The sequence below is a fragment of the Elaeis guineensis genome, chromosome 2, assembly GCF_000442705.2.
Source record: "Elaeis guineensis isolate ETL-2024a chromosome 2, EG11, whole genome shotgun sequence".
NCBI lineage: Eukaryota > Viridiplantae > Streptophyta > Magnoliopsida > Arecales > Arecaceae > Elaeis > Elaeis guineensis.
The window spans coordinates 482872-495682 of record NC_025994.2 but is presented as its reverse complement, the minus strand read 5'-3'; the positions used below and the strand labels follow the sequence as shown (position 1 = coordinate 495682).

The 12811-nt window shown below is 37.6% G+C and overlaps 1 protein-coding gene across 5 annotated transcripts; it reads left to right on the top strand.

The window, feature by feature from the left end:
* The first annotated feature begins 4118 nt into the window (after positions 1-4118).
* On the top strand, positions 4119-12562 carry LOC105034249 (zinc finger CCCH domain-containing protein 18). 5 transcript variants are annotated; one of them, XM_029261360.2, is made up of 9 exons: positions 4119-4303; positions 4759-4815; positions 5158-6110; positions 6445-6612; positions 6712-6891; positions 10802-10875; positions 11004-11171; positions 11264-11381; positions 11958-12562. In XM_029261360.2, the coding sequence occupies exons 3-9, from the start codon at positions 5176-5178 to the stop codon at positions 12031-12033; spliced, it is 1719 nt and encodes a 572-aa protein (XP_029117193.1). In that variant the 5' UTR covers positions 4119-4303; positions 4759-4815; positions 5158-5175; the 3' UTR covers positions 12034-12562. The 5 variants fall into 5 exon arrangements, with proteins under 5 accessions (XP_029117193.1, XP_010907626.1, XP_019703529.1 ...); XM_010909324.4 differs by having other exon boundaries at positions 5153-6110; XM_019847970.3 differs by lacking the exon at positions 4759-4815.
* The last annotated feature ends 249 nt before the right edge of the window (positions 12563-12811 follow it).

The following is a 12811-nucleotide window of genomic DNA, read 5'->3' as shown; positions in this document are numbered from 1 at the left end:
ATAAATATTGTTCTTATTTAAATAATACAATTAAAAAATTATTACATATTATTCTTTTTCATATCATAGTTGTTGGGAGAAATTTCGTCTGGGCCGAAGATAAGAAGAGACCGGAGGCCCAGCATGTTATCAATCTAACCAGTCCACTGTCAGTGCCAAAAGATCTTCATCAGCCATGCTGCCCCATGTATTTCATTAATTTTTGATTGTGCATCATCCACTATGCATATGTTACGAGGATTGCCTTGGGATATTTGAACCTGCAGAGGCATTAATTGCCTCTCTCCCTCTCACCCTATCCTCTCATGGGAATCACAACAAGACAAAAGGAAGAGAGGAATAGATGGAGGACAAAGAAAAAGTGACGGAAGAGGAAGACAAAGGAGAGGATGTGCCCGTACATCCGGCTTCGGCCTGTGGATGCTTGCACCTTCGCACGCATCCGACCCCACCTAAGCCTCTGACCCTGGCATTAGCCTCCACTTCTGACTTTGCCCATCGACCCCAAAAAGCCTCTTTATAGCTCCATCACATCATCCCATTAAAAAATAGGAGTGGTCATGGATAGGGTGAAGCCATGCTGCTCTCAAAGTCTCGAACTGTTAACTATCATTGATGAGAATGGCCCCCCGTACTATGATCTGATACCACTCACCAACCCAGAACATCAAAGAGCTAATATGTTGGGTTGGTACTTCAACCATATAGAAGACACATGCTAGAAGAGCTCCCAAGGCTACAACACCGATCCCCACCCCAATTATCGACTCTAGACTTCGGCAAGCGACCTCAGTTTGGACGGCTAATACTCACCTCAACCGAGTCTTTAGCCATCGGCCCAAAAGCGATGTGGCATCGAGCTGAGGGAAGCCCCAACTTTAGTGTCTTTTCCGAACATCTTTGACTATTTCTTACTCCTAACCAGCCTCGGAGCCATTCACTATTATAACTCATTACTTTGGGGAGATCGACCCTCGCACGGTCCTATCAAACCATGTCACCCTATGTGGGACCAAGCCGGTTCAGCATCCAACCAGACCAACGGACCTCGAACTTCAACCCTCGACCTCGACTCCAGTATTCATACTAAGCTCGCTCCTATCGGTACATGACCAACCCGAGACCTATCTCTCCACATGACCAGTCCGAGGCCTACCTCTCTCGATCTATGGTTTGACTGCTGCGCCTGATAACATTTATCTGAAGTCTCCAAGCAGCTGTCAAGTCGGATCATTAAAGACAACAGCTTATCATGATGACTCTTAGAGACTTTCCTACAGTGCAGTCACTTCATCCCTTCAAATAAGATAGACAGCCCTTGTTAGGAGGCTCCTACCCTTATAGTGCGGCCCCCACGTGCTATGAAGTGACAATATTTAAGAAAGTCAGAAAATCAGGTACGGCACCGCTCAGAGACATAATTAGGGGTAAAAAGATCCTTTACGATCTTCTCCCTCTCTCTCTCCAAAGGCTCCCACTTCATCTATATAAAGAGGTAAGCAAGGGTCCTCCAGGTATGCCTTCTATTTCTTTTATAAATACTCGCTCTTTTTTACCTGCTGTGAAAAATCTAACTTAAGCGTCGACGAGTTTCCACCAGGGTCAACTCCGATGGGGACTTTTTTTGCAAGTCCAGCCACTGTCGACCCACCGAACATCATCTTGCTCCAGCATCTCCAGCCCAAGAAGAATTTCACCCGCAACAATAGTAATAATAGATATTTGACTAATACAGATTATAGTACAAGAATAAAATACAATCAAAAAGCATATAATCCTTATCCAATGGATTAAAATTCCAAAGTCCAACCATCCACTCTCTGATAAATTAAACTATATGTGAGTTCTCATAATCAAAGAGTTTCTATTTAATAGATAAATAATAAAAATATTGAAAGTAGTTTACTACTTGTGTAGGCCAAGATGACATAATGTTAGAAGGAGATTATAAGCATTCTCAACATACACTAGTAACATCATGAAGGCTAATAATATAAAAAGATTTAATTAATAGAGAATATTGTTCTTCTATGTTAATATAGGGTTCAATATCAAATACAGTCCCTAATACAAAAAGTAGCTATTAAAATATGCAACTACTAGCTTATATAGAACGTTAATTATAAGCAAGTAACTGTCATTAAAATGTTGTATGATCATCTATAGGTAAATAAAATTATATTATGAAATTTTATTTATTATCTCATACTTATTTTTTGAAATATCATATACATATTTCATACACTTAATAAAATATTTAGCTTCTAATGACGTAATAATAATCAAAATATACCTTGCACTCAATTAGTAGAGAATAAAAGATTCCAACATTTGGCAAGATGAAGAGAGAGGAAAGAGATATCTCAGATAAATGATTTTGGTGAGAGAGGGATAAGCAGAAGAGAGGGAGAGAGAGAGAATGAGAGGATGGGTCATGATTCCGATGAGAGAAATGGAGAGAGAGTTTCAGATGGAGAGAGAGAGAGATTGAGAGGTGTTTGCAATCACCTTACAAGAGAGAGAGAATTAGAGGAGTTTATACTAATGACAAAGATGGAAAGAGAGAGAATGTAAGATGTTTGCACCGAAGAGAAAGAGAGAAGGGAGAGAAGTTTCTATTGGTGAGGTGTTTATGCTGAGAGAAAGAGAGAGGAGTTTCTGCCGGCAAGAAACAGAAGGAGAGAGAGGAAAGAATACTATTTGAAAGAGATCTCATCCCTATTAACATATATTTTTTTATTATTTCAAATGCCATCTCATCCAAATAAAAAGTTTACAACTAGAGAGCTTCTTTTTTCTAGTCCCATCCCTATTAAGACATTGTTTATTCTCAAATACTAACTCATTGAAACAAAAGCCAATGTAGTCCCATCCCTCATTTATTACTTCTCTTAAAATAAAAAATAATGCTGACTAAGCCACACGGCTTCCAAACCCTCTCCATTAGCTTTTTAGTGATGCATCAAGATTCGTGCTGATCCTATAGTGACCTGACCAAATTTAGGCTCAAGTCCGATCAATCCGAGCTCAGTCATCTTTCTCTCTCTCTATATATATATATGTATGTATATATATATATATATGTATGCATGTATGTATGTATGTATATATGTATGTGTGTGTGTGTGTGTATATATATACCGAACGTCCTACATCCATACTATCTGTATACACATGCATACATACATACATATACATACATACATATATATATATTATGTATGTATATGTATGTATGTATGCGTGTGTATACAGATAGTATGGATGTAGGACGTTCGGTATATATCAATTGAATGTAGCATTCTCAATGCTCTGCTGTTGTGTGTTTTGGCTGCACCTGCTCATCCACTGACTCTTTCAACCAAAAAACTGTGCTGATGTTCTGCCTTTCGTAGCACCAGCGGCTGATCGATTCCGAGTCCAAAAGCAGCAGAAAGAAAGAAAACGTAACAGAAAATGCTCTTTTTCCGACGGATCCCCGCAACGTGTCCGCGTTTTCTTGGAACCCGGCCATCGTAACCCCACTCCTCCAGCCGTGAGAAACGTTCGCCATTAACTTTCTCCATTTTACCAAAAATACCCACCTCGATTCTTACCGCCCTCACTTGATCCTTATAATTACTTTATTTTTTTCCCTTTTTTATTCTCTAATCCCATGATCTGAGGGATTTGTGAAGGGTAATTTTGTCATTTCTCCTAAGCCGCGCAGCGTCCATAGGTTCGTAAATTTTAAAATTTAGCCCGTGACTGCACAGAGAGAGCCAAAATGGTAACCACATTCTGTGCGCTTCTGCTGTTAAAAAAAGTGAACGTTAAAAGAATAATGCTAAAATAAAAGGAAACACGGTTTCCAATTTCACACAGGAATACCCGCATAGATCTTTCCACGTGGACTTCGGATCAACCGTTGCTTGTGCCTAGGTTTGGAACTATTGATGGCTGTCGTGCCATCCGCATAGAAATCTTTCATGTGTCGTTCAATAGTATTTAAATTTTTTAATTAAGATATATATATTTTTAAATATAGAAACTATATGTTTGTTAAAGAATTAATTTTAAAAAAAAAATGAAAAACTGATATCCTCCATCGTGGGCGCTTTTCATATCCTTCCTCTTTGGCAGCTCTCGCGCTTTTCAGATGCAATGCATGCCCTCAGAGATTAGAGAGAGAGAGAGAGGGAGGGAGAATGGACTCGGGACTCGGGTCCTCCTCAGTGCCATGGAGATGGATTGAGAGGCCGCCCACCTTCTCTCTCTGCTGATTTCTCCTCTCTGCCACAAAAAGGAGTCGTACTTGAGCACAGTAAGATCCTTTTCTTATGCTTGCATTGCTTTGATTGATTTTATTTTGGTGGGGAAAGAGCAGTGAGTGTTTCTGCTTCGCCTTTTAACCTAAATGGTAAACGGAAAGAAAAGAAGAACTTTTCGAGATGGGTAGATTTTGAAATCACCGGCTTTAATGTCTTTTATTTTTGAAATCACGAATTTTGTTTTATATATATATATATATATATATATATATGGTTTTTTTTTTTTTATTTCTTGAATAGAGTTCTTGTAAAGTTGTGATTTTGAAGCGTTTCCTAAAAAATACTCTATTTCTTTTTTTTTTAAGAAAAATGAAAGGGAAATGTTGATTTTTGAAGCAATTTTTTTTTGCTTGGAATCAATTTTGTATTTTGAGGTGCTTGTTACAACGGAGGGTATCTTTTCTGTTCCTAGGTTTGAAATGATTGCGAAGTTGTTTCTGTGTTTTAGGTTTTGTTGCTGTTGATCACAGTTCCCCCCCGATCTGGGCTCGAAGTGCAGTGACTGGTAAAATGCTCTTAGGGCGTTCATCGCTTCTGGTCTTATATAATTTTTTTTTTTTTTTTTGGGGGGGGGGGGGGGGCGGTTCTAAGTTACTCAAGTAATTGGTAAGTAAGTGGTAAAGGGAATGCGGGAAGTACCATTGTGCAAATATTCTTATTAATTTTCTCATCCTTTATCTTTGCAAAGAAATTTAGTAACAGTTCCATTTGCTTGTTGCATGTGTTTGGATTTTGAATTCAAATTAATGGGCCCTCATCCTCTTTATTTTCTTCTTAGTATGGTACATTTTAGCCACACTTACTTGTTAATTCTTGGTTTTTCTCTACTTTGCATGTGCAAGGGAAGGGACGGGAATACGATGAAATGGATTTCTCTGAGCTGACGAAGGTCATCTTTGATAGAATTCGAAAGCTTGAGCCAGAGAATGCTATCAAAATCTTAGGGTGCCTTTTCTTGACGGCACCCAGTGAGCAGCAGATGATTCAGGTAGCCTTAGGCCCTGATGAGGAAATCCATTCTATTATCGATGATGCGAAGTCCACGCTCAGCATGCTATGTTCTAAGCCAATTTTGGCTCAATCGATTCCCGATCATGCATACCCATTTGGTTCTTTCTCCACCGCCGGGCCACGCCCCTTCCCTTCACCTGCTACTATTATTCGTGTCCCTGCCCCTTACCTGGAGCCTCGGCTTGCTTCTGATCGGCCACCTCCCATCCGCAACCTAGATTTTGCCCCTCCCAATCCAAGTTCTAGCTCCATCGGAGACGACTATGCTCTTCGTAGCCAAGCTCGGTTATCAGGATTTGAGGAGCAGCTGGATCCTGTGCACTCCATGGGACCCGAGAACCTTAGCAATTATTACTATGAGGAGGACGGTCTGGCTTCTAGAACCAGCGGGAGATCACCCAACTTCCTAGAATTTCCTTTCAAGGCTTGCCATTACTTCTACAAAGGATACTGCAAGCATGGTGCAAACTGTAGGTACTTTCATGGTCACTCCATCCCAGATGGTCGATCCCAGATATATGGCCCGAACCTGAATGAGATGGAAAGTGAGGACCATGGCGTCTCACATGGATCACTGGAGAAGCTTGAAATGGAGCTGACAGAGCTCTTGAAGGAAAGGAGAGGGATGCCTGTTTCTATTGCTTCATTGCCTTTGTTGTATTTCGAGAAGTATGGTAGGAATCTTCAGGCAGAGGGGTACCTAAGTGAAAGCCACCGGCATGGGAAATCGGGTTTCAGCTTGACAAAGTTGCTTGCTCGCTTGAAGAATAGTATCCGACTCATAGATAGGTATTTACATGTACTTCTTTGGGGACTTCCTGTGCCTCTTTTCTTGTGTATGAAAGCATAAGAAGACTAAGCTGATTGTGATTGTGCTGTCCTGGTTTAACTTACATTTGAAGGATAGCAAAACCCATATATGCGGTCTGGAATCTCTCTCTCTCTCACTCACACAGAATTATACTGGCAGTACCTAGGCTGTTGGGCATGCACATGGCTTTTATTCTTCAAGCAATCAAAAATATGCATCGGCACACACACAAAAATGATATATAGTGGACCCTCGATGGTAGTTTATGTAATATCCCTGCCTCCTTAGCTAAAGTTTATTCTGGAGTTGCAGGCCTCATGGGCAGCATTCAGTAATATTACAAGGGGATGCACCAAGGTACATGGAGTACAGGAATGAGAACGGTGATCCTGGAACAACACCTGCAAGCTCTCATCAGATTTATCTTACATTTCCAGCAGAAAGCACTTTCACTGAGGAAGATGTTTCAAACTATTTCAAGTAATTATATGCCAAGCAGTATTGTGAAATTAAAGGAGTTTCGTGTGTTGTTTTTGTCATTTCTCACTCTGTAGCTCTCTTTTCTCCTGTATTTATCAGGCAATATGGGCCGGTTCGTGATGTGAGAATTCCTTGCCAAGAGAAACGCATGTTTGGATTTGTAAGCTTCCTGTATCCAGAGACTGTGAAACTAATATTGACAAAGCGAAATCCCCATTACATCTCTGGTGCTCGTGTTCTAGTTAAGCCATACAAGGAGAAGTCAAGGATCATTGACAGGTAACGATTTGTAGGTAACATGCCGTCCACTTTCTGAATCTCATTGGTCAAAAAAAAATAAATGCTGAATCTCATTGCTCAAAAAACTTTCTCAATCTTGAAACCATTACATGAGCAACCTTTGAAAAGGCTTCTGACTTTGCTTTTATTGGATTTTCTGTTGTCACTGTTATATCAAGCTAGATTTCAAGGAAATTTGCATGCATTGTTGTTGTCGTCTGCAACTTTGTTACCATTGACGTGGCAAGCATTTGTTTATATTCTATGTCTTGGTATCCTTTTTATGTTACACGTCTACCCATCCTTTTTCACATTTCTTGTGGCACATGTGTTCTACAAAGAGCATAAAGAAGGAGCAGGGTTTTATCTTGACCTGGTTAGTACAAAATCAACCATTATATAGTGCACTCATTTCTGTCATACAAGTGCCTGAGATGATGCTCTTGTATGACTGTCTAGCAAAGTTGAAGAACAAGATCATCACCTCAGGTGAAGTTTTGAACTATCTATTTAGATTTCTGTGTTTGGTATAAACATGAAAGCTTGCTGGATTGTTTCTAGCTTCTAATTTGGGTGTTTATGTTGTGTGCCTATGTGTCTCTTTTGCAGTTTAGAGGTGCAAATTGTTGGCTGAGCCAGTTTTCTGTAGATGTGTCTCAAGTCAATGTGTTTCTTTCTCGGTTTTCAAATGAGTGTCTAGTAATATTAGAAACCTCCATTTCTTTAGTGACTTGCCAGAATCATGATAATGTCAACTTCGAAGGAAAGATTGGGATTCTCAAAAAATTTTAAAAGCACTGGGAAGGTGCCAGAAGTATATTAGTACACTAATACTTGAGTAAGAAGGTAAAGATCCTGTAACAAGAAGATTTGACTTTCTTCATGTTCCAAAAATAGAATTGAATTATACCAAGTCAGATATTGGGATAAAATTGGAGACATTCATATTTCAGTTTAACTTAATTGGTTTATTGGGCTGTGGTAAAATGCAAATATTTTCCTTGAATTTTAAGTTGCACTATTATTTAATTAAAAACGTGCAATCTGTTCCAGTTATCTGTTCCATCAATCTTGTGGTGCATAGGGCACCAAACAAGGTTCTAGAACTGGCTTTTGATTTTGGGCCTCTTGGTAGAGTTTTAATTTCAATAGTTTTGGCAATATCCCTCCAATTGTCATATTCTGGTCAAAAATGTGCTAAAAGTTCAAAAAGAAGAAAAACTCAAGATAAAGTTTTAAACATCATTTTATTGTGTTTTGTCTAAAACCACAGTTTGTATAGTTTGGGTGAGTTTTAGGTTGAAAGTAAATTGTTTTAATGCATTATATATTGCACTTTTCTTTATTTTTTTCTAATTTGCACAATTTTTTTATTTTTTAATGCTTTCACATATTTACTCTAATTTTTGCCTTTAATCAAACTATATCTAAGCATACTTTATTCTATTTCATTTTAATGACCTGTTTAAGAAAGAAAGAAATGTGCCTAACCATGTTCAATTGTATTTCATTATGATAACTCATCTAAATGAGAAGCCAAGGAAAAAGTTGTTTGAGCATTTTTTTAATTTTATTTAATGAGAATAACTCATCTAAGCAAGAAAAAACACATACAAATAAAAAGCCATTTCATTTTGCTATTTCATTGTAATGTATAATTTTATGCTAAAAGAAGAGGAAAAGGAAACGTATGCAAGTAAGATCATAGGAACACATAATGGTGTGATACCTTCAAATTAGTTCACAGATCAAGATTGCATCTTTTTGTCTCCTCTAATAACAAAGCTTAGTAAAAAAAGGTTGATGAGAACATTATAGCCTTAGATAAATGTGATATTGAACGATGCTGCATTTTAGAAAATACTAGCAAATTATGTATAGAACTAGATTTGGCTACACTCGAGTGGTCCACTCAAATCTGATTAGGTCTACATTGGATAATGGAGGTCCCATAACAATAATTCAAGTCATTGGATGTGATCTACTGCCTCTAAATTGCTTATATAACAAAAATTATGTGATTTGGAGATCCTTAGCCTATTATGCATCAAGCGATCAAAAAACACATATAATTTAATTTTATTCAGGTTGTCCAATTTTTGACTACTTAATACATAGGCTAGAGGTCTCCATATCATATGGTTTTTTGGTAAATAAGTAATTCAGAGGTAGTAGATCACACACTTAATGGCTGGGACTATTAATGTGAGATCCTCGTTATCCATTATAGGTCCAACGAGATCTGAGTAGAGATCTACGCAACTGTAGCCAAGTCTAGCTCTCTCTCTCTCTCTCTCTCTCTCTCTCTTATATATATATATATATATATATATATATATATATATAGGGGCAGACTTAGATAAGATCGATCGGATTTGGGCTCAGATCTGGTCAAATCAAGACTGGATAATAGGGGTCGTACATCGATAATCCAAGTTGTTGGATGTGATCTATTATCTCAAAACTGCTTGCACATCAAAAATTATATGATTTGAAGACTCCTAGTCTATGCATCAAGTGATTAAAAAATACATCTAATTTAATTTTATTTAGACTGTCCAATTTTTGACTACTTGATGCGTAGGTTAAAGGTCTTCAAATCATATGATTTTTTGTGTGGAAGCAGTTTTGAAGTAGTAGATCATATTCAAATACTTGGATCATTTATGTAGGACCTTTATTATAGAGTTTTGATCTGACCAAATCTGAGTCTAAATCTGGTCGACCTGATTCTAGTCTGGCTCGCTCGCTCTCTCTCTCTCTCTCTATATATATATATATTTATTTATTTATATATATATATGTATGTATGTATGTATGTATGTATCTCTGTGCGTGTGTGTGCATGCATGCGTGGGTGCATGTGTGTTTACTTGTGAAACAGAAATAAAATCAAAAGCCATCAGTTTTGGTCTCTCTTTGTGTGTATGTGTGTGTTTGCTTGTGAAACAGAAATAAAATCAAAAACCATCAGTTCTGGTCAAGTTTGAAACTGGAAACCTAAAAATTTCAATTAGTTTTGGACTGGTTTGTCCGAAATGGATAGGTTTCAATTGAAATCTCAAACCTTGGCACCAAAATGCTGGGTGCAGTCGAGGTTCGCTCTGAAGTGGATACCTGGGTTTCTGCTTTAGGCTGGTTTGCAATATATGGAGATTCATTTTTGCCGTTATGAGCTTAGTGGTGCATTAAAAGGTTATCATGGAGCGGTTACGATTCTCAAGGCCCTATGTACTGCAAGCCAGTACATTAGAAATTCAGTGTCTGCTTTCTAGGGTGGTTTAACTGCAACTGGAAAAGCTAGAGTTGGATAGTAAAATATATTAATTTACATATTTGACTTGTTGATTTAAGTGGATAACAGAATGATCTCATAGATGCTTGGATTTATGAAACTTCAAAAAAGAGAGATTCAAAACTTATTATAAGCAAGAAAGACAAAGAGGTGGGGGGGGTGTGTGATGTAATTTGGTTAGTCTGATTTGGGTCTTTTCTTAAAGTGGCCCATTGTAATTGCGCAATCCAGGCATATATGCATGGCCCCTAACATGGTTTCCTTCAACTAATCATTGTGGCAAAACTGCATGCAGTTTTTTCCTATTAGTATTTTTCTTTTTTCCTATGCAGTGAATCCAGCTACATATATGAGTTTGATTGTTTGATGGTGGCACAATATCTATTATCATTTCTGCTCTGGCTATTCTTTTTGGTGCTGGGATGTTTCATCCTAATAGGTCCACTTAGTTTAAACTCTTTAAATAGCTGTGTAAAACATCATGTAATGATGACACGTATATAGCACATAGAGCGACACACACAAATGCAGCCTTTTATTTTAATTTTAGATTTCATCATGGGTGATGCCAAAATGTTTTTCTTTTCTTTTTTTTTTTTTTTTTTTGCATTGCAGAAACTATTTGGAGAAAGTTGAGCCTGCAATTTATCATCCTCACTATGTTGAAATGGATCCTGTGCTCCATGCAAGTGGGTGGACCTTTCCTAAAAGCAATATATATCTTTGTCATTTTATTTTGTCTCATAAGTCCCTTCTTTTTATATTAGGAATTTCTTCATTTCAAAATTCATTAAATATCATTTCCTTTTCTTATTAGTGCAAAGGGAATCTGGTAGATCCAGATTAATCAGAAGGCAGCAGATGGAGGAACAGGAAAAATTGGCTGAACTTGAGAGAAGGCATCTCTCTGAGCTCAACTTAGCCATCAAACCACACTCTCAATTCTCCTACTTAAGTAAAATGGAGGCATTTGAAGTCTCAGAAGGTCTGGTGAATTTTTCCTGATTGAAGAAGAAATGTTCTTATTTTTGGATTTGTCTTGTGCACATGACAATTGTCATCTCAATGTTGGTCCAGGTCAAAATAATTTCCTGATGGCAGATCATTTCAGCCATATGCTTGATGCTCTGAACAATGAATCCACGAGTGATAATAAAAGCAAGCATTTAAGCAACGGTAATGGTGAGCAGGGAAGGTAAGCTGAAGCAGTTGATTTGCTTAGGAAAAAATAGTAACTGCCTCCAAATTAGAAGCTTGTATTTATTCTTAACTACATTTTTATAGAATTGGTTCCTTAAACATAAGTTATACTTGTTACTATGCCACAATCAAATTTTGAATTTGTTCATTTTCCACCCATGTGTTGATAACTCCAATATTTTATATTACAACGAAGTAGAACCAGTATGCCAGCAAACAAGAGAAAATAACAAGGGAGGAATTTATTTGAGAAGATAGCTTGTTGCCTTCAATCACCTTGCATAGAAACTGGTTCTACTTGGTTGCAATGAAGGGTGGTGGAAAATTTGATTATGGTGGAAAAAAGTTAACTTTCAGGTTAAAAAACTTTAAGGTTCTATCATTTAATTTGCGTTTAGCAGGTTCATTCAGCCACTTTTCCAAAGAGTTCTCCACAATAGCAATGCAATTGCGTTCTTATTAATAATTTTCTTTATTTATTTCTTTGTCATGGAGGATCATCATCACAATAATTGATTAGGATCTTCTACTGAAAATAAGTTAATGGATTTTGGGTACTCGTCGTTTGCAGCAGCAGCCAAATTGATCTTCCAGAGAGCCCATTTGCATCACCACCAGTGGAAAGCAGCATTTCTGCAGTCATATAAAGAGTTTGTTCTCCAGTTAGATAGAGACAGTTTCATCTGCTAACTTAACTGATAAGGTCCTAGCCGGTCACATACCCAACAGTCAGAAGAACAGATGCTTCTCTGCAAGTTACTTTTGGAGAAGGTTGAAGTAATGATACAAATACAGCTAAAAAAGGTCCAAACTTCACTGTTATCAAAGAAGCATGATTTCGGTGATGCCTCAGAAAAGAAAAGGTTATATAGGGAGGAATGAAGTCAGCAAACATGCAGGATTCAGAAAGTAGTTGGTGGTTACATTAGTCCAACATCAAGAAGCTGGTGAGAATGACCATTTAAAAGTGAATGGTTTTTCTTGATAAAATATTGTGGATATTTAGGTCAGCCGCAAATAAATTAGTACCTTGGAGAAACATATGGTATAAAAAGGTCTTTCTAGTTTTAGTGAATTCGGAACTGATATTTATTTAGTGATTTTCCATACTGTAAGCAAAACAAGAACCCAAAAGTTGTGGTTATGGCTATGGTCTTTCTAAAATTTATGATGCTCTCTTCTGGCTTGGTACTTATATATACATCATAATCTGCGAAAGTCTGTGCAGGAAACCATCTGGTGGATTTCATCCTTAGCAAGTGTATATCCAGTTAAATTATTGTTTTGTTTGTGAGTGATGCTAGAGTTCTGCGCTTGCAAGGAAAAACTAAATACTTGTATCATGTGGTTTTTGTCATTTGTGATATACAAAAGCTGTGGGGCTCACAAAGCCACCTAAAAACAATGCTGAAATAAGTACTGTTT

What these genes read in the sequence shown, in the direction of transcription:
- LOC105034249 (XM_019847970.3), top strand. Translation starts at nt 5,176, where the DNA reads ATGGATTTCTCTGAGCTGACGAAGGTCATCTTTGATAGAATTCGAAAG. An exon ending in GATGTTTCAAACTATTTCAA is followed by an intron (nt 6,613 to 6,711) that starts GTAATTATATGC and finishes TGTATTTATCAG; the next exon opens with GCAATATGGGCCGGTTCGTG. An exon ending in GGATCCTGTGCTCCATGCAA is followed by an intron (nt 10,876 to 11,003) that starts GTGGGTGGACCT and finishes TTTTCTTATTAG; the next exon opens with TGCAAAGGGAATCTGGTAGA.